General features: G+C 39.6%; 1 protein-coding gene across 2 annotated transcripts in view; it reads right to left on the reverse strand.

The window, feature by feature from the left end:
• TEAD4 (TEA domain transcription factor 4) overlaps positions 1-21,688 on the reverse strand; it is a 70,402-nt gene that overhangs the window by 19,013 nt on the left and 29,701 nt on the right. The window contains exons 2-5 of one of the 2 annotated variants that reach the window (XM_048955039.1): positions 7,664-7,728; positions 6,752-6,814; positions 2,770-2,904; positions 1,954-1,997 (exon numbers count right to left, since the gene is read on the reverse strand). In XM_048955039.1, the coding sequence (XP_048810996.1) occupies positions 1,954-1,997; positions 2,770-2,880 (155 nt within the window). In that variant the 5' untranslated portion in view covers positions 2,881-2,904; positions 6,752-6,814; positions 7,664-7,728. Of the gene's footprint in view, positions 1-1,953; positions 1,998-2,769; positions 2,905-6,420; positions 6,678-6,751; positions 6,815-7,663; positions 7,729-21,688 lie in introns of those variants that run through there. The other variant, XM_048955050.1, reaches the window with a different exon arrangement.

Raw genomic sequence — 21,688 nt, forward strand, 5'->3', positions numbered from 1 at the left:
TGACAGAGAGAAGGAGGAAAGAGGAGAAGGAAAATACATTTGATCAACAGTTTGTACAGATTAAGTGACTTAAACAAACACTTTTCATTTCTCCCAGAACAGTTTCCAGTATTTTATGAACCACTTTTCCCCACAAGACAGCTTATTAGTTTCTGTTCCCTGACCTGCCTTACAAACATCAGCAATAGAACAAGAAGAGAGCAAGAACACATAGCTGGAGTGAAAAGCATAATCCTTCCAGCCACTTGTCATTAAGTTGTCTTAAATTTCCTCACAGAACATATCCTGCTAGGTTATGTGATAAAAAGTTTGTCTCCATGCACTTGAGATAGCACGGTGGAACAAGAGAAGGCAGAGTGATCTGAATAATATTCTGACATAGCTACATCCAGGGCTATTACCAGAGAATCGTCAGCCAAACTCTTGTCTCTGCACTGCAAAGGTGGAACCCCAATAATAGAGTCATAGAAATAAAATCCCTAATTTTATCAATCCATGCTGTCAGGGAGTCACCATCCTCATTGGCTAGGTAGGAATCCAACTCAACAAGTCAGTTGGGGTTTACAATTTAACTACCTTACAAACTGAAGGGACTAATGTCTAGATAGTATGGGACACACTGAGATAAAATGAAAGAGCATTTGGGAATTGCAAAAGATTTATTTTGGACACATTTAGGGCAAGTACAGGAATAAAAGATACATGTTGCATATTAAAAGATTACTACATTTGTCTGGACATGTCCTGCACATTACCATTACAGTCTGTACTGTCTTCACATTAAAGTCTATTTCTAATTAATTTCCTGGATAAGGGTCTCTCTGTATTCTGTAGTGCCTGTGGAAGTCTAAGTGCCATTCATAGACCAACTTGGGTTACAGGGGCCATGCTTCTGTAGCATCAGAAACTATAGCAATTAAGAGCGTGCTCACTACTGAATATCAAGCTAGACTAGCCAGCAAATAGATGACTTTGGAGCCAAATGTATGTCATCAGGGGCAAAGAGGAGGCTTGAAACTTGAGGAGGCTAATTTGAGTTTGACAAACAGGCCAAGACCATCTGACATAGAGACTGTGAAATCTGAAGGGTGACTGAAAGCCAGGTTTGTATGTGTTTATCTCTGCGGGTGGCAAACTGGGGAAGGGTGAAGAGCCAGGACCATCTACTGGGTGGACTATATATCTTAGTTATATATCTCAGTTAGATATTCCCTGTGTTCACATGCATGTGCATTTATCTGTGCATGAGTGAGGGATCTATGCCAGCAAATAGAGTGGAACTGCAGCCTCTAGTGTTCAGATGCTGATATGCCAGCAAAGGGGGAAGATAATAGATCTAGGATAGCTACTGGACAGAGTGCACAAACCCAGGTAATGGATGGATACACAATGCATTTATATCCTCTTAACACACCTTCACCAACATCATCGAGAGAGGGATACAGAATGAGGCTGTTGGTGCTGTTTGTATTTATGAGTGCTAAGTTTGCATTTTTTGTGGGGGCCATTGTATATCTGCATGTATGTATTTATCTGTTTGTTTCCACCAGGAACACATGCTCAACCTCACTTGCCCACTGGGAATACATGCTCAGCCTCCTGTGCTGGTTGAAATTGGGAACATGAAGATGCAGCTGCCTTGTCTCAGGCTGCTAGATTCAGCAACTCATTAAAATAACCCACATTAGGCTGAGTTGTGGGGCATGTTAAAGGGATACAATCCATACTGAATATACCATATGAAGACATGGGATTTTATTTGTTTAAGAATGTCTTGTGACTCTAAGTTTATCTTCAGCCTTAGAAGAATGTCAGGCCTTAGGTCTCAGATCCACAGTCAGAGAATCTGTCTAAGAACAAGGATTACATTCACATTTCAAAAATCTTGAAATAGCTAATGTCATTCCTCAAGGAACATGTAGGAAGCACCTGTTCAGACAAAGGAATACTCACTCTTGCAAAGATCCAGCTTGGCTTGGCAAAGCTCCTTGCCAAAACTGCAAGAGAACAACACACAGGCAAAGGTGATTACTCTTAATATTGAGAAAAAAAGCCAGACTTGCCTCTGTCTGAAAAAAGAAACTGCAAGCTCAGACTTAAAGATATGATTTAGCTGCAGCTCCTCTTTCTGCTTTCCTGATTTAATCCTTGGAGGGTATTTTCCACACAGTAATAGTAGTAAAAGCAAATGACCAAATAGTATTTTTAAATGTAAAATCGCATGTATGCATTCTTGCACCTCTGTCTCCAAAGCTTAAAAAAAAAAAAAAAAAATGCTCCCCCTCTTCAATGGGCCACTTTTTTCCAGAACTCCACAGAAGTATTTTGGAAGAAATCAATGCTGAGAAAATCTCGCTAAGCTCAACATGAAGGACAGGGAATGGTGACAGGCTGTATGTGCTAAAAGTTTTGTGTAAGAGCCATCAATTTGTGATCTAAGCACACAGGATGAGCATGGGGATTATGAGTTTGACAAAGGGTCAGGATGGTCCAAACTGCTTCTTGGACTGAAAAAAGGACACAGACACCTTAAAATATTTCAGGCAGCTGAAAATCCAAAGGATATGATTGTTCTCTCACTTGTGTCATTTTTAGAAAAGCATATAATGAAACTCCACTGTTTTATATCAATGTGAGCAAAGAATCAGACACAGTGTTGAAGACATATTAAACATTTGCTATACAAAGAAAACACCTTTTGGCAGCTCTTAACACTCTTCCAAAGATTCAAGTGTCATCAGCCCAATTCTAACACATGGGTTCACTCACCCCTGAAATAGCAGGATAGGCTGGTCGTGGGAGACCTGGCAAGGCCGATTTACTATGGAAGGGAGTTGCAGAGATAATCTGGGCAGATGACATTGTAGCCATACTCTGCATGGCTTTATCTTTAGCTGTCTGATCCTATGGGTAAGAGTAGAAAGAGAAAAGACAGAACAATTATAATAATAAATATGTTGCCTGATCTAGTGGTTTCTCACCAACTCCTTCATAGGGAACAAGCATCTGAAAACCTGAGCAGCAGACTCACCAATTAATATTTTAAGAATTCTTCAAAGTTTAGGACTTTGAACCATTACTATACCTTCAGATGAGGCTAATCTTACTTCCTGAAATGCTGGGATCATTGGTTTACAGACTGCTAAGTGTTTCTCCTTTCTGTCTGAAGGTTCTTAAACTCCACAGCTAAAATGTTTTCCCATGGAAATTAGGACCCTACTTCACTCTTGTTTTAATTACTGTGTTGATTTATATCAATGGCATTAACAGATAGTTAATGGAAAGACCCTTGATTCTCAATAAAATTCTAAAAAGCTCATTGTCAACACAAACAGCTAATCACCATCGTAAAAAGACTATCTCAGATCAGGAATGTTATTCTCAGGTAGAATTGATCATCCCTAGCAACGATGATTCTTGGGGAAACAAGAAATCCTATGGCAAGAACATATGCAAGAACATTGTTTTGTATTTTAGCAAGACTGTGAGTTGCAGCAAAGAAGAGGGCTAATGTATGTTAAAAAAAAAAAAAAGAGCATTCTTTGTTTCTTCTGCAAAGAAGTCAAAGAAATAAATGGACACCGTAAGTACTTCCACATACTCTTCCTTTTGTACTACAGTCCCATACAAGTAATCTCTATCCTTTAGACACTGTTTTTATCTGTGACATCGTAATTATAATGGCAATGTCAGAGGTGAGTTCATGGCTTGGAGAAGCTGCTGAAAGAAGTTCTCATTCTCTTCAGGAATTCTCAAAGACACAAGCTCATTTATTTTAATAACTGCATTAAGTTCTCGCTCTTGGGTCTCCACTCTCTCTATCCCCTCCCCTAAGGTTATCTGAAGGTCAAATCACAGGGATATTGATGGATATAATACAAAAACATTTTGAGGTAGCAAAACAAAAGCTCAAGAATAACAACTTTAAAATGAAATTACACATAGGAATGAGCATAACTTAGGTATTTTTTTTTTTTTACAGTACCTGTGACTTCTGTACCATTCAAATGCATGGAAGAGAAGCATTTTAATAACTGACAATTTCTAAGTTTCTCTAAAGCTAAGAGAATTTTTTTCAGACTACAGTATAAATGATATTCCAGAGATTACCTGCAACATTTTAAGGCTACAGTTAGCTCTCCTTACCTTTTCATTGGAAAAGTCATTTGTCTACCTGTGTTTTTGGGGGAAGGAGAACTGAAATTACTTGCAGATTTTTTAAAGAAAATTTAATTATAATAAGGCAATTAAGAGGGGAAAAGTTTTTATCTATCAAAGTCTTGTTTCATTTTTCTGCTTTGTTTAAATGCCAGACAGAATGTTGGAAAACAGCATGGTTTTGCTAGAGACATCTCTATTCTTTTCCAACTAACAGTTCTGTATTCATTTGTATCTGTATTTCCAGTACAAAAGGAGAAAATTTTTTTTTTAACCAAACACTTGCAGTTTGTCTTTTGTTTTATTCCTCTCAAAATGCATTGGAATAAATAATAATAAAAGCACGAATTTCTCTCTTCTTCTTTAGTATAGTATCTATTAGCCATCCAGGAAATAGAAAACTAACTGGCATCTGAGAACAGAGTTTTCTTTGATCTTCTACCCTACTTCCCCACATCTATCTACAATAGATACAGTGCACATTCAAAGAAGAGACCTCAGTTTGTGTGGGAGAAATTATTATTAGACTAATTGCTTTGAAAAATCAGTATGTAGCTGCACAGATCTCTAGTATATAAATATAAAAAAGTATACTCAGAATGAGAAATGAATAGTGGTGGAAGAACACTCAGCTATCAGCCAAAAATGGAAGAAGGGTAGTAGCTTTTGTGATTCCCTTTCCTTGTTTTACAAAAATGACTAGGGAAAGTAGTAAATGAGTTGAAGTAGTGCTACGGACTTGCCTCTGCAGGCCAAAAGAAACACGCTGGTACTGGTGAACAGTTCACTGCATGCAGCTAGGAGAGCTCTCAGCATGACTAGAGGTAGTGTAAAAGGAGAATAAGCAATGGCTCCATGCTGCTCCCTGAGACACTTTCATTCCCTGAGAACAAAGACTGCCAGCTCTTAAATGCTAAGTGCAAACAGGCTCATCTGACTGCTTTTCAATCATACAAAATCCCAGAGCTGTGACATACAAACGGTGGAATCAAGGTTATAGATATGATCAGCAATAAATCTTTTAACAACCAGGGCTGTTGTTTCCTGCTCACTTTAACTTGCCTCTCTGCTTAACAGTACCACAGACTTAAAACTTAGGCAGTGCTACCTAGAAGCACGGAATTAATTGTAATTTGTGGCTCCCTCTCTTCACCAGAACCTGGAAACACAATAGGCAAATTATAGACACAACAGTGGTTTATAAAGTGGACCTGAAACTGGTGGTGGAAGGAGGGTAGTGCTCATTTATGACAGTTAGAAGTAATCACTGCTCATGCCAGAGATGCATACACCCCAGCACTAAGTGCCAGTGTCACTCACAGACAGTCTACACCTTGGGTAGCCCAGCAAAAAGCTGTCCAGACAGTGCAGAGGAATCACATACTAACAACTGTTTACTTGATAGTCATGACTATAAGGAATATTATTCTCTGGTAGAATTGATCATCCCAGTCTCATGACTGGACTGAGATATCAACAACCTCACTGTCACCTGAAGTATGGAAAAATCAGGGAAGCAAGTGTGCTTCTCTTAAGATCACTTACTGCCACATCAAATCAGGAAGGCCAGCATGAATCTTCCTTCCTTGGCTGTCTCAATGATTTATAACAAGGACTATAGAAAGGAAAACACAGATTTTACTTACGCAGATAGACAGAAGTCAGCCATTTTCCTTCTATTAAGAAGGAAGGTAAGCCCAGGACTCTTCAAATCAGGTCTGAATTAATCACAGTGCAAAATCTGTTCAGCTGGTAACACTTTACTTGAGAAGATAACAGGTGGCTTTGCAATTTCCTTCCAGTAGTTATACTAACTCAGATTCTTTCTCAGGCACAACTACTAGTAGAACTAGCACACCAGTACCTGTAAAGTTACCCTTGCCAAGGCACAGAAAACACTGGGAATGATTACGGGTCAACATTTGTAAGCATAAGCTCCACCTTCTCAGTTGAAGAAATGTTTCAAAGTCCAAGAGATGCTCAAACCTGGTAGACAGCAGTATAAAGTGGAGGTAGAAATCTGACACATTAAAACAAAACTTATTATTTCTTTATTCCTTAAATAGAATTGCCTTAGACATCACAGAGCTCCAACAATACAAATGTTTGGACAACACTTCCTAGGAAGTAGCTTTACCTTCCTGGTCTTGCACAGTTCAGTGGTGTACAATCAATGAATATACAGGTGTTATAATCATGAAATATACAGGAGAGTTTGGCTGGGCAGGTTACTACACCAAAAAGAATAGATAGAGGACTTACCCTTGTCCTAAACTCTCTGGAAAACTCCAAAGGAGGGATCTCTAGAAAGAGAACCTTCCCTGGGGGTAGTCAGCTCTTAAATGGAGTCCTAATGGTGGAGCCAAGCTCCACCCCTTCTGGCAGCACAGGTGAATTGCCTTCACCTGTGCTCCTCTGGCTGACTCATTGCTTGCCTCAGGTGATCAATCAGAGGTTCAGGCCATGACTCAGCAGCTCCCATACAAGTGGCTAATCTCACCCTTTTTTTTTTTTTCCAGCTCTTCTAAGATAGAGAGGATGAAAGAAAGAAGACTCAAGGAATGCATGATATGATAAAGGATACCCATTGTACCTTGAGCTTGGCTTGAATCTCTCTGGCTTTCCGCCTTGCCAGGACCTGGATGTGACTAGATACCTGCATTGAAAGACAAAATTAATCTTCAATCCTGTCAAGTATTTGGTAGCTGTTTGCAGAAGTAAAGTTTGCTTTAGACACCTTGTGCAATAGGGAGTTATTTAGGTTGATGGATGGAGGAGAGTTGTGGCAGTAATGAGATGCTTTTCTAAAAGTAACTGTGATTAAGTGAAGGATCAACAGAGACAGGCCAATGAATGACTTTTACCATTCAAATGGCTTTATAAAGCCAGAGATCTTCTATGAAACTGAAGAACACATCCATGAACCTGAGGACTGAGAGTTTTTTACCTCTTTCCATCTTGGCATACACTTGGGAAAATGTTATATGACCTTGGCCACTATATATTGATTCTTAGAACTTCAGAATCCGAGCTGAAATACATCATAGAAAAAATTAGATTGGAAGGAATCCAGTCCTTTCAGTCCTCTACCCTAAGTACATCCAGGTTTGTGAGGGCTTTGTCCAGAATAGGCTGTACTGTCACTCCCAAATCACAGAAACGTATTTTTCATCCAATCTGCCATGTTTTCAAAATCACCATTGCCATTTGTATGTCTGGTCTGAACAAAACCCTGCTGTTTATGTTAGCTAAGATGTTCATTAGTAAACAAAACAAATAAAAGCCCACACTGTTTAACAGCAGAAAAATTGTGTCATTAGGTGGATGAGAAGCACTGTAGTCAAAAAATTCTTCTGACTTCCTACAATTCTTATTAAACTGTAGCCTCTTCCTAGGAAAGTTAGAAACGAATAGCAAGTGAGTAGCAAAGAATTTCTCTTATGTCCTCACAGCATGTGTAGTGGTCCTAAGCACCTAAAGTTTAAATGGAATACTTCACACTTACCTGTTTCCTTGTGCGTGTTTTCCCTGTTCTCAGCTTAATATAACGGGCAATCAGTTCATTTCGGCCTGTAATATGGAAAGAACGCAAATACAAATTTAGAGATTTTTTAAAAAAACAGTTATATCTGTAAAGATTGGCAGTGTGGTAATTTTATAAATGTACTGATTAATTCACATGGTAAAGGTCTGAGTTTTAGGGGCTGAACTTTGGGTCACCTTGTATCTATTTAAAATTTTCAATAAGAAAGTAGAATCAAATGTTTAGCTTAATACTCCTACTACCACAGCATGTAGAAGCTGTAGACATGGATCCAAATCACCATTAGGAACAGAAAAGTAAAAAGAAAGCCACTCACCTTCAATCATTCAGAAAGCCAAGAAGGAATAACCACGAAACAACAGGCCAGTCAGCCACACATCAACACCTGGACATCAACACCCATTTCCAGATACACAAAGGACAAGAATGAGATTGAAAGTAGTTCACATGGATTTACAAATGGGAGATCCAACCTGATAGCTTCTACAACAAGATCACCAGCTTTATGGATGTTTGGAGAGCCGTTGAGATTGTGTACTTTACTTTAGTAAGGCATTTGACCCTATCTTCCATAATATCTTTATTGACAAGCTGAGGAAGCATGGGTAAGTTGGGTAAGTAGGTAAGAAGGTGAACTGGAAACTGTACGACCGGGCCCAGAAGATTTTGAACAGTGGCACCAAGTCCCATTAAAGCAAAGTTTCTAGTCATGTACTGGGGCCAATATTGTTCAACATCATCATTAATGACCTGGACAACAGGACAGAATGCACTCTCAGAAAGTTCAGATGATACAAAACTTGTGAGATTGGTTGATAAAACAAAAGGCTGAGTTGACATTCAGACAACTATTGATGGACTGAAAATATGGGTCAACAGGAATATCTTGAAGTTCAACAAAGGGAAATGTAAATTTCTACACCTAGGGAAAAAGTAATCCCCGCATCATAAAATCGTAGAATCACCAAGGTTAGAAAAGCCCTACAAGATCATCCAGTTTAACCATCTGCCTATCAGTATATGCTGGGGAAAGCAAGCTTTTTCTTGAGGAAAAGGACCTGGGTGTCTCAGTTGACAGCAAACTGAATGTGAGGTAGAAATGTGCCCTTACAGCTGAGAAGGCCAACAGCGCTGGAGGCTACGTTAGGAAGAGCATCGTCAGCAGGTCAATGTAGGTGATCCACTTATTCCCCCTTTCTCAGCACTGCTTACATGATTTGGAATATTATGAAAAGCACAAGAAAGACATAGACATAGACATACTAGAGTGAGTTCAGCAAAGGTTCACAAAAAATGGTTGAAGCACTAAAGTATCTTTACGCAAGACAGAAAAGAATCAGGGGTAGTTTTATCATTGAATAGAAATGCCTGACTGGGGAGAAAGAAGAAAAGGGACACACTCCCCTTTCAATACTGCCCAGTAACAGGACAAGACAATGAGCACGAAATGAAACACATGAAATTCTCTCTGAACATAAAAAAAAAACCTTGCTTTACGGTGAGAGTAATTGGTAACACCAAAGCAGATTACCCAGAGAGACTGTGTAGTCTCCATCCTTGAAGATACTCAAAACCCAACTGGACACTGTCCTGAGAAATTTGCTGTAATAGAGGAAGAATCTCTCAAGAGATATCTTCTAATTTAAATGTTTCTGTCGTTCTGTGATTCGAAGTACAAGAAAACAAACAAAAATGGAATTTAGCAGTGTGAAATGATACAGTGAATTAAAACACTTTCAGATACTGGGTGACATTCAAAAAAAAAAAAAAAAAAAAAAAAAAAAAAAAAAAAAAAAAAGAAGGAAAAGAAAGTTTTTTTTGAAAGATTGTGGGAAGGTAGAGCACTGCCTGGAAGAAATGAAAAAAATCCATGTCTGAATACAGACCAAGTAGTCATTGCAGGCTGAAGATAGTTAGAAGATTTTACATCTCAATTTTAAGAGGTGACACAGGGAGACTAGGCCTTTCAGAGCCAAGGGAACAAGTAGCTTTATTTTCAGTGTGGGAGAATGAGAGGGCAGTGCAGGGAGGCAAAGAAAAGGCAGTCAGTGACAAATGAGGGAAATGGTATTAACAGCAACAAGAAAGAAAAGTGTAATGAAATGAAGTTTTGCAGTAACTTCAAATTGCTTGGAATGAGGGCAAGAAAATGCAGAAGACTGAGATCCAGGATTTAAAAATCTGGAAGAGATGCAGAGAAGGCTGAGCTTCTGACAACTTCAGAAGTAAACAGGTGTACAAAGATTAATCCACAGAACTGGGAGTGGCCATCTAGATAAGAGGCAGACTGTGCAGATTCCATGTATCAAATCTGATCAGATAACCAGATTTGCTTGTGTTCTTTGAAGCAAGAGTGTGATCGAGGAATAAAGAGCAGAAGAAAAACAGTAGTTATATATCTGAACCGTAGGTTTGTTCAAGGCAGGAAACATGGCAGAAAGAGCAGGCTCTGCAAAGTGATACATCTCTGGTGGCCACACTATTGATACAGTACCTCAGTTAAAATTGGAAGTGGGATCTACAAGGCTGTAAGACATCCTATATGGCTACAACTGTTTGAGGAATGGAGCAGGGATAAAATGGGAAGCAAACAATCGCTTGCGTGAAGTTTATCGATAACTGTTAAAAAACATTTCATTGCTATGAGAACATGTATGTTAGGACATCACAGACATCAAAAAGGCAAGCAGTGAAAAAAGATGTAATTTTTATTGAGTTTATTATTCCATACACACACACAAAAAGTTTTTATTATAAAACCTTGTTAATTCAACACTGCAAAAAATGAATGTAAGGAAGAATTCTATGCTAGAAATTTACCATTGAATCTTTAAGGCAAGGGCTGGCTGAGTTACTAATACAGTCTGTTTCAGAAAGAGAATAATGTAAATATCCTTGACTACAGTTAGACCACTTTGTGAAACACAACCAAAGCACAGGAAGGGACAGAAAAAGCATTTTACATTTACAGATCTTAATCCATGGATGTCCAACCTTTTGGCTTGCATGGACTGCACTGAATGAATAGGAAACATCTCGGGCTGCTCTGAAAATAATGTCTCCTATTTATTTTCATGGAAACTACAAGATATAAGGAGCACATTAACTCTCTTTGATAAATTTTCTACGGAATATTATTTCACATTTTCATCACTATTTGCTATGCATTTTCGTCAGTGATATACAAGAACTTCACTTGTCAAAACCTGCACCAGCAGAGGTGCTCAACTGTCACTGTCATCACTGCTGAATGTACCACCTGCTGCATCACTGTGTTCACATTTACTGATCTCTATCAACAGTGAGCAAGCATCCACAAATGTCAGTGGGTGCCATTTTTCTTGCATGAAAGAACTCAATGACACACCTTTATGTTAGACATCATTTTGTCAGACTGCTGCTCTGCTGCTATCTGACACACAGCACCAAAATGTAACAGAATATTGTTGGGAAAGCCATATCACTGACATCCGCCCTGGACATCATGGGCCAACATAATAAAATAGGAGGCATTAGTTTCTGAGCAGCCCTTGTAAAATATAATATATAGTTATAGTATATAAGTAACAAAATTTGTTTTAAAATTTTAATTATTCTTTATTTTTAATTTTTAATATTTTATTAAAACATTAAAAAAGAGAAAGCAACAAAAACAGAAAACCAGTGGGATATTTGACCTTATTTTTGTGAAGGAAATTCATTGATGCTTGGTTCAACTGAAGTGGTTGCAATTCACAGTGAGTTCTCAAGGTGTTCATCAGAGATTTTTTATGGAATTTGACTTTCTGTACTTCATCCTTGACAATAATTTTTCACAAATGTGTGTGTGTACTGCCAAAAAGCGATAATGTGAATAAGGTATGATTGTGAAGTGAGGGATATTTCCGTCTGATAGGAGAGGTCTTAGAAAAGTCTGGTAAAGAGACATGATTGGATTTTTTAGTTGAATGTATGATTGCAACGCTATATGCTCCATTTGAAGATCTGCAGCTGATGTATTTATGTCAACTGAAAATGGAGTTGTAAATATAAATCTATGATTTTTTTCAGTGATCTTGCAACATATTCTAAAATTTCCTTATCAAAAAAAAAAAAAGAAAGGCTGCAGATTTTTCACTGTTCATGGGACAGTGTTTAGCCACTGTATCAAAATGCATAAAATTGTTTGCCATATCGTAAGTCAGCACTGCTTGGTTAGTGCTGAGTGATGGCAGCATGCCTAGTGCTGGGCCAGGACACTTGGCGGAGCAGAGCTGCCTTCATGATGGCATGGAGGTGGGGCAGCTACTGGAATGGGATGGGCAGGGCTGTAGCTTGGACATGCCTGTTTTTGTCTTTTCATAATGGTATTATTTCAGAAGAACTCCTTATTCTGTGTAGGGAAGGATCAGGTGTGTATCTGAGACAAAAAAGCAGTCCCAGCTCCTCTACGCACAAACTAGGAAGTATTTTTGTGCTGGATGTACAATGACTAACATGTAACCACTGACATTTTTAGTTCCCAGCTTCAGCAAAGCATGGTGACTCACCTAAGACTTTAACAGGAGCAGATGCTGTTGTTGCTACATTCCTTCTGACTGTTTTCCCAACTAATGCAAACATTTTTACAAAGCTCATACCGAACACTAGTGACACAAACTTTGTCTAGTGCAAAGAAGATTATTTAATTAGCATTTGATATGAATCCACCATGCAAAGTAAGAAACAACAGAAGTGATGAGAAAAGGCACTTATTCCACAGATGTTGGCTTACCCAGAATTTCAAGACAATTTGATACACTTCAGATGTGGAAAATGGGTGGAAAAGAGGTTTTGAACATCTTGTATTATCCCCAAAGAAACAAGGAGGGAAATGTATACTTATCAAATGGACCCTTTGTGGGGCAATGGGAAATGAATGAATGGAAGAGATAAGAATAACTAGCATTGAAAGGAGTGGATGTGAAAAATTTTAGGCAGACAAATTTTAAAGGATACAAATTGGGCTATAAAACGACGTGAGCATATAGAAAAGCTCCAGGCACTGGCTAAAGTCACCCTTGCACAATTAAATTTTAATGGATTCTTAACTCAGTATAATAAATATTATGGACTAGGATTAGGATTGTTGTGATTTCACGGAAGTCAAGAAATTTATAGACCAAGCAGTCCGACAACTCACTACTGTTCTTCAGTAGTAAATAGCTGCAAGGCAGTCTGTGCAAGAGGATGACATGAACAGCCCATTGTGCACTGTTAATTCTAGCCATTTCCAAAATGGATGAAATGTATCGCATGCCAAAACTTCAGTCAGAGGGGCTTATGCCACTTTTGTTCAAATTTTTCAGAAAGGACAATAGCCACTAGAGGCAGGAGATGTATGAAGAGATATACAAAAATAAAAACAAACAGGAGAGGTGAGGATGTACGAAAGGAAACATGCAAGATGTATGAAAATGCACATCTGGAGAAGAGGAAGAAGAAGGAGATGTGGAAGTGCACATTGCTGGGGATGTGGCTGGCTAAATATGTCCCATGGCAGAGAGAGTACAGTTTGAGGCAACTGTAGTCCATGGAGGATCTAAATCAGAGCAGGGACAACTCTGACATTACTACAGCCCATGAAGAACCCATGTAGGAGCACTGGAAGAAAAAAATGTGCCATCTTCCACCTCAATAAAGGAACTAGAAGGGAACTAGAGAATAAAACTAGAGAAGCTGAGACTAGGAAGTGGAGAGAAAAGGCAATAAATTTAGGTTGAGTCTGGAGAAGTGAGAATTGTTTTCCCAGGTACGTGTTTAACTGTTTGTCTTTGACAACATTAGCAAAAATTGCAGAGCTGTGCAAATTACACATATTAGAAACTGAAATTCTTTAGGGAGAGCATTTATACATGGATTTAGAATTCCAGATTTAGAATTCACTTCCTACTTGCCACCTTTCAAATAAACATACAGACTTTCTCTTCCAGAATAGCATCCCCTCAGAGCCAGGAAAAAACACAGGGGTGGAAGAGTATTTTAAGCTAATAAAGATGTTGGTAGCAAAAACCAAGTCACCCAAAAAAGACATTAATATCACAAGGGCTACTGAAGATAGAATTATACAAACAGTCAAACATAGTAACCTCTGCATCAAGAATATATTAAATTACCATGAATAAAACTGCAGGAGAAGCATGTATCTTTTGTTTTCTTATCAGAAGTGAGATGTAAGCAAGTACTACACTGCTGGAAGTCTGAAGGCTCAAAGCCTATGGAAAGCGCTTTGTTTCACAACTCTGGCTGTGGGTGAAGCAAAATCTAACACTCCTCACTTGGCCAGAACAGACAGAGCTGTCATAAATCTTCAGATGGTTCATATTTTGGAGCCATGTAAAGTGCTCTTCCGATCCTATATTCCTAGAATAACTTCTGCTGAGGCCTCCCATGGTCACCAAAATCTGCCAACATTCATACCTCCTATGACAAAAATATGTGTTGGGTTTCATGAAGCTTCAGCCAAAATCATCCCCTGAAGCGTCCTCTTGGAAGAATGGCATTAAAAAAACAAAAAAACAAAAAAAGCAAAAAAACCCTCCCTAATTCCCTGATGTTCTTTACCTCTCTTTTCCAAGGGCAATAATTTAGCTTTCACACCCCATGAGGCTGAATTGCAAAACGGTGCATTCAGTTCAATTCAGCAACTACAAGAAAGGATTTTCTTTCTCTCTCACTGTATGAGGAAATAAATATCTACTTCTGAAGGGGAAAAAAAGAATCAAAAGCACTCCCACGGCCATAAAAAGCATTTCTAAACCTATCTCAAAGCTTCATGCTGGCTTTTAGCTAGTAATGTTATACTACTGCTTGTACAAGAGGCAGATAAAGCTTTAAGCCTTGGTGTCAAATTCAGGTAAAAGAACCAAAAGGCTCTTCTGGAGTGGATGAGAGCAAAGAACTTGAGATTTCTGCAAAATCCTGTCAGTGGGAAGCTGAATGAAAATACCTGCTTCTTGGTAGATATATCTGTCTGTTCTCGAAGCTACTGCATGCACCTACCTATCTGCGAAGTGCAGCAAAGACCTACAGAAACAACTGTGCAGATATTTTCCATAAAAGTCAAGGAAACCACCTCAACTAGCATTTCAGTCTGTCACTTACTGATAGTTTCTGTGATGTAGCAGTCCCCTGAACTTGCATCTTGTTATGAACTTAGATCTTGCATGAACTAAGCATCTTGTTAACTGTAGATTAAGATAAAGATATAAATAATGAACTGTGCATCAGATGTCACATGACCAATAAATCTAGACGCAAGAGGGAACTTAAGTATACTTCTACTGTCCACCAAATATTAATATTTTTCTATGCATACAAAGCAAAATACAAAATAAGTCTTTTAGATTACTTCAGAATGACACTTAAAACAGTTACACTGTTCTCATAAACATGTACAATGAGTCCTTAATTCCTTGCAGTCTTACTTGCTGTCACTCATGGCATTGCTTCTTCCTCCCAGCTACACTAAATGCCTTTCTCGGAGTCACCTTTTCCACAAACAGGGCTGCATGTGTCAAAACCACATTTCAATAATTCTAATCACTATTACCATTCTTTTGGCAAGATACACAAACACGTAGCTCTTACTGATATCACCCTTAACATAAATTTTAATGTTAACCTCATTAGATCCCTCCACCACAAGTCACCAAAGGTCTGGTGAATAACTTCTCGTAGTTTTCCAATTTTCTAGCCCAGCTTTTCTGAGGTTAGAAAAAATTATGTGACATCTCCTTTTCAGTTCTGGGTTCGCTTCATCCCTTGCTATCTTCATTGACTGCTGACAGTCATTTATGTCTTTCTTTATTACTCAACTTGCTCATTTTCAACCTTCAGATCTCCTGTTTTGTCTCTAAATTATCTATGAAGTTTTAGACTTTGGCCTCTATGTCTCCCACATGTCCTTCTCATCCATCTTTCAGATCTTTGTCTTCATATACCACATATACAATACACTGGTGATGTTCAGCACCCAGTCTCCTCAAAAGGTCTAATCTTTCCCTCCCTCTCTGTTTCAGCTCCTACTTTTAATATTAATTCAACCAACAAAGCTGAGGCTATCCTCAAAGTCAAACATCCCTCTATAATCACTTCCTTTTTATATGCCTTTGGTATGATCCCACACCACATCCTTGTGTCTAAATTTGAGACAGGAATTTGAAGGGTGGTGAACTATTCAGAGAATAGGTCTGGTGGTCACAGCCAAGGGCAGCCAAGGGCTGTGCTTCAGTGGCTCTATGTATAGGTGGAGGCTGGTCATGAGTGATGTTTCCTAGGGGTCTGTCTCAGAATCAAGGAAGTGGGATTCAGTGCACCCTCACCAAGCTTTCTGATGACAGTAAGCTGAGTGGTGCAACTGACAAAACAGAAGGAAGGGATGACGTCCAAAAGAGGAACCTAGACAGGTTTGAAAAGTGGCCCTTGTGAACATAATGAGATTCAACAAGGCCACGTGCAAGATGTCCCCACTTGGGAGCAATCCCAGATATGTCTACAGACTAGAAGAAGAACTCATTGAGATGTGCCTTGCCGAGAAAGACTTAGGGGTTCTGAAAGCTCGTCATGGGCCAGCAGTGTGCACTTACGGACCAGAAGGTCAACGGTATCTTGGGCTGCATCAAAAGAGGGGTGGCCAGCATGAAAAGGGAGGTAATTATCCCCCTCTACTCTGTCATCAGGCTCTATCTGGAGGACAATGTTCAAGCTGTGACCCCCAGCAGAAAAAGGTGTGGAGATGTTGGAATGGGTCCATAGGATGGCCACAAAGGTGATCAGAGTGCTGGAGTAGCTCTCCTATGAAAAAAGACTGAGGGAGCTAGGCTTCTTCATTCTGGAGAAGAGAAGGCTGTGGGGAAACCTAATTGCAGCCTTCCTATATTTAAAGGGAGCTTGTAAACAGGAGGTTAACGAACTTTTTACACAGGTAGATAATGACAGGATGAGGGGGAACCGTTTTAATATAAGAGAAGCGATTTAGATTAGGCATCAGGAGAAAAATTTCACTGAGAGTGGTGAGGCACTGGCACAGACTGTCCCAGGAAGTTGTGGATGTCCCATCTCTGGAACTGTTCAATGCCAGGTTGGATGGGGCCCTAGGCAACTCATTCTAGTGCCTGATATAGTGGCTGGCATCCCTGCATGTGGCAGGGAGGTTGGAAGTACATCACCTTTGAGATCCAACCCAAGCCATTCTATGATTCCATCATCCTTATCTTTCCACCTCTTCCTGGTAGCCTCCAACCTTTGCTTCCCCACCGTTAATTAATCTGTAAACTCTGCTGTTTGTTCTTCACTGTTCTTGTGACTTCAATAGTGCTTCTAAATTTAACATACTGAGCAACTAGTGTGGTATGGTGTCATGTTTTTTAAATTCATCAGGACTGCAACTGTGGCAAACCCCTGTGGCAACAGAAGCCAACAGCAGTGTAGAATTTCAAAAGCAGCATGTTGATTTTGAGATAAGAGGTGCAGACAACTCTTTAAATGATTTATTAACAACAGCAGAGTTAACTAATCAAATTCCTTTCACTATTTTTAACAAATTGTATTTTTCTTCCTAAGTTCTATATTGAATCCAGGAACAAGACATGTATTCAGTAAGCAATGAGAGAACATATAATTATGATCATCACACTAGCACTGTGCATGAAAAAGATAATAGAAAATCATTTAGATATAGAATAGAAAATTACTACAGTGCACTAGCCAGTTCTATGAAGACATCTCTCCCCTATCACTGTAGAACCATAGTGCTTAGCAGTCAAGTTTGAGCCCCTGTAGCACAATAGCACACATCAAAGGATTTTATATTCAGCTAGGAGAAGAGAGTTTTATCTCTTTGATCACTCATCCAATGCTCAAATTTGCTCCATTTTTACCTTCCATAAGAAACCTTCCTGAGCACATTACAGTCAATATAATAAAATGTTGAAAAATTATCAAAACAATCAGATTAATGCAAATACAATAATGAGGTGATTAGCACTACCTCATCTTCAGCTGTACCTTGATAAATCTGTGTTTAGTATTTGACTGTGAAAGGGCTGAGCTCCTTTATCCTCTGAAATGATGCAGAAGTTAAAGCTTTATTTGCTAGGGCAGAATGTGTTACTTAAACTAGACCAGTACCTTTTCATAAGAGGACATACACTCTCAGAGAAAGAAGATTCTACACTTCTCAACTATGAACTTATGGATGACAAAATATGATTTCTTCCCTTCGCATAAGGAAAAACAGGTTAGGCTGATCCATGGGCATAAAATGCAGATTTTTTTACTAACTCATCTCAACACTGAAGCCCTCTATCCTGTAAAAGACCTTTTTGCTAGGAAGCGTAAATGTTTATTTCTCTCATTCACTATATAAATTAAATCCTTATCTAGGAACGTAAGAAGGGCTATCAATATTCTGAAACTGTTGCTTCCTGATGGCCAGTTTAAGACACTCCATGCAAAGTGCAATAAATGAGGGATAATAATTACAAGGCCTGCAGTTTTTTTGTAGCTTCATATTGGTACACAACAATGAGTGGAGATAGATGAAAAATCACCAGGTGTGTTGTTGCAGCAACAAACTTGAAAAGCTTCCCTTCTCCCTGCTCCCTAAAATTTTTCATCATTTCCTATGTGCGGTCATACTAAGTAAATTTCTGGAATTAGGAAAACAGAGGAAGCAAGCACTTATCACTCTAAAATAATTACCAAAATTAAAAAATAAGCTACTCAATTTAGATTTTGTGCGATTTGGCTTGGTTGGTTGGTTGCAGGATTTATGATTGCGGTTTTTTTTTGTTTGTTTGTTTTTCCTTCTCCCTTCAGTCTATTTTTAATTGGATTGGTTATCCAGTTCCTTTTGTGACCACACTGTAAAGAGAACAGAGAAAGAATCAGGGCAGAACTTCTTAAAGCTGTTTTGCAACCCGAGACACCGTAGCCTGGAACTGTATTCCATCTAACCCTAGAACACACATACACTGCCAAGAGAACAAGCGATGTTCTTACTGTCCTTGAATCTTTGCTCTGAAGAGAGTTACCTCCTTATCTTTCCCAAAGGTACATGGGATTATTCTCTGTAAAGACGATCTTTTACTAAAGTGTAGCAGTGTATTCATGTAGCAATCCCTCACCATTATTCTAACAGGAAGTGTTAGGCTACACAACCCTGTACCAACCTTCAACATTAAATACAGTATTTTTCAGTGCATTAAAATTCAATGCCCTCATCAGCTGTGTTCTTCCACATTATCACCTCAGGCCACTGATAATCCATCCAATAACCCTCATATACACAGTAAAGGTTGCGACAGCAACAGAGCAGTTCTGATACTTTCCCAAGTAAGAGTAATGAACAATTGTTTAGACACATTTTGGCTGGGAAATTCCCAGTCACAACAAAGCAGCTGCATATAGTAATATGAATATTTCATATGTCAGAGAGTATATCAGGTAACACAAAAAAAAAAAGCCATTAAGAATTGTATGTGGAAAAGCATGCCAAACTAACAGCTTTTAGTCTCTTAGGACACCTGAGAATTACAGTGTTAAATACACGTAAGCATATTTTACTCATGTTAGAAAAACGTGGCCACTGACAGTAGCATAGAAACTTATCTTTAATAGCATTCTTTAGTGCATGTGAGTCCAGGCTCTACATTATACACTCAGACATCTGCTTAACTCTTTCTTAGGTCAACAAACGTATTTTCTGCTTGTTTCAACAACTGCCAATAGCTGAGGAGTATGTGAAAGCAAATCTCAACTTCAGTAATCCCTCAAAGGATAGTAAAAACTTTGGCATCTCTCTTCCTCCTCATTTTCTACCCAGCTGCCCCTGTTGGCACCGACAGTACTCTGTTCTTCCAGATTTCTTTCTAGATTAGCCCAAGTGCTAATCTAATCTTGTTCATGTGTCCACATGTCAGGCTAACCAAATACTCAGCTCTAGTTATCAAGAAATCAGAGCTAAAAAGTGGTCTATGTGAATAATTATTTAATTAATTAAATATAATTAATTAATGATTATTTAATTAATTATTTGATCTATGAGATTAATTATGCTACACAGACTACACCCCTGGTGATTCAAGTGGAGACAGTTAGAGAACTCCTCCTTCATCAGGACTGTCACAAGCCCATGGGACTGGATGGGCTTCATCCTAGGGGGATGAGGAAGCTGGCAGGGGTGATTGCTGAGCCACTCACAGCTATCTACAAGTGCTCCTGGTTATCTGGAGAGGTCCCAAAGGACTGGAGTCTTGCTGATGTGACTCCCATCTTCAAGAAGGGCCATAAAGAGGATCCGGAGGACTACAGGCCTGTTAGCCTGACCTCGGTACCAGGGAAAGTAATGGAGCAAATCATCTTGGGAGGGATCACACATGGTAATCAGGCCCAGCCAGCATGGGTTCATGAAAGGCAGGTCATGCTTGACCAACCTCATCTCCTTCTACAACTGGGTGACCAGTCTGGTAGATGAGGGAAGGGCTGTTGATGTGGTCTACCTAGACTTCAGCAAAGCCTTTGACACAATCTTTTACAGGCTTCTTCTGGGGAAATTGGCTGCCCGTGGTCTGAACAGGTATACACTTCTTTGGGTAAGGAACTGGCTAGAGAGCCGTGCCCAGCGGATTGTGGTGAATGGAGTTAAGTCTGCTGGCGACCGTTTATGAGTGGTGTTCCCCTAGGGGTCGGTACTGGGGCCCATCTTGTTTAATATCTTTATTGATGACTTAAATGAGGGGATTGAGTGCACCCTCAGTAAGTTTGCAGATGACACCAAGCTGGGAGGTGGTGTCCATCTGCCTGAGGGTAGGGCAGCCCTACAGAGGGATCTAGATAAGCTGGACTGTTGGGCTGAGATGAATGGGATGAGGTTCAACAAGGCCAAGTACAAGAACAAGGCTGAGTCCTGCACTTCGGCCGCAATAACCCCATGCAGCACTACAGGCTTGGGGCTGAGTAGCTGGATAATGGTGAAGAGGAAAGGGACCTGGGGGAGTTGGTTGATGCTTGGCTGAATGTGAGCTGACAGTGTGCCCACGTGGCAAAGAGGGCCAATGGCATCTGGCCTGCATTAGAAACAGAAATGGCCAGCCGGAGCAGACAGGTGATCATCACTCTACAGAATGAGAGGCCCTCGAACGTGTCCAGAGAAGGGCAACAAACTGGTGAGGGGTCTGGAGCACAAGTCTTATGAGGAGTGGCTGAGGGAGCTGGAATTGTTTAGTCTGGAGAAGAGGAGACTCAGGGAAGACCTCACTGCATTCTACAACTTCCTGAAGGGAGGTTGTGATGAGGAGGGGTTTGGCCTCTTCTTCCAGGCAATAAACAGGATCCAAGGAAATGGCTACAAGTTGTACCAGAGGAGGTTTAGGTTAGACACAAGAAAAAACATTTTCTCTCAGAGAGTGCTCAGGCACTGGAATGGCTGCCCAGGGAGGTGGAGTTGCCATCCCTCTCAGTGTTCAAGAGGTGTCTGGATGAGGAGCTGTGAGATATGGTCTAGTGCTTTGGTAGCATGGTGATGGGAGGACAGTTGGACTACATGATCTTGCAGGTCATTTCCAACCTTGCAATTCTATGATTCTATGATTCTATGAATTCAGCCAGTTGTTGCATGATCAACAAAACCTTGTTCTCAAGCACTTAGCCTGTTCTGGCTTGGTACTTGCATGAAGTTCTGACTGCTACAGTTTCCTGCATATAGGACCTAGTTCTGCCCCACTAAGTAGAAATTATGCAGTAGCTTAAGGACAGCAAAAGTACCAAGAAACTCTTCTTGTATTACAGGAAGAAATGAATACGGATTTTGTATGTAGAAATTAATTAAAACCATCAAGTCATAGCTTCATGAGAAGCTGAACTCCATTGAATGGCTAACTACTGTTGAAAAACTATTTGACTTTTCACCTAACTTCCTCTCACCATATCCCACGGCTCAGTTCAACTCATTCTGTAAGAGGTGGA

The sequence above is a fragment of the Lagopus muta genome, chromosome 1, assembly GCF_023343835.1.
Source record: "Lagopus muta isolate bLagMut1 chromosome 1, bLagMut1 primary, whole genome shotgun sequence".
In the NCBI taxonomy this organism is placed as follows: domain Eukaryota; kingdom Metazoa; phylum Chordata; class Aves; order Galliformes; family Phasianidae; genus Lagopus; species Lagopus muta.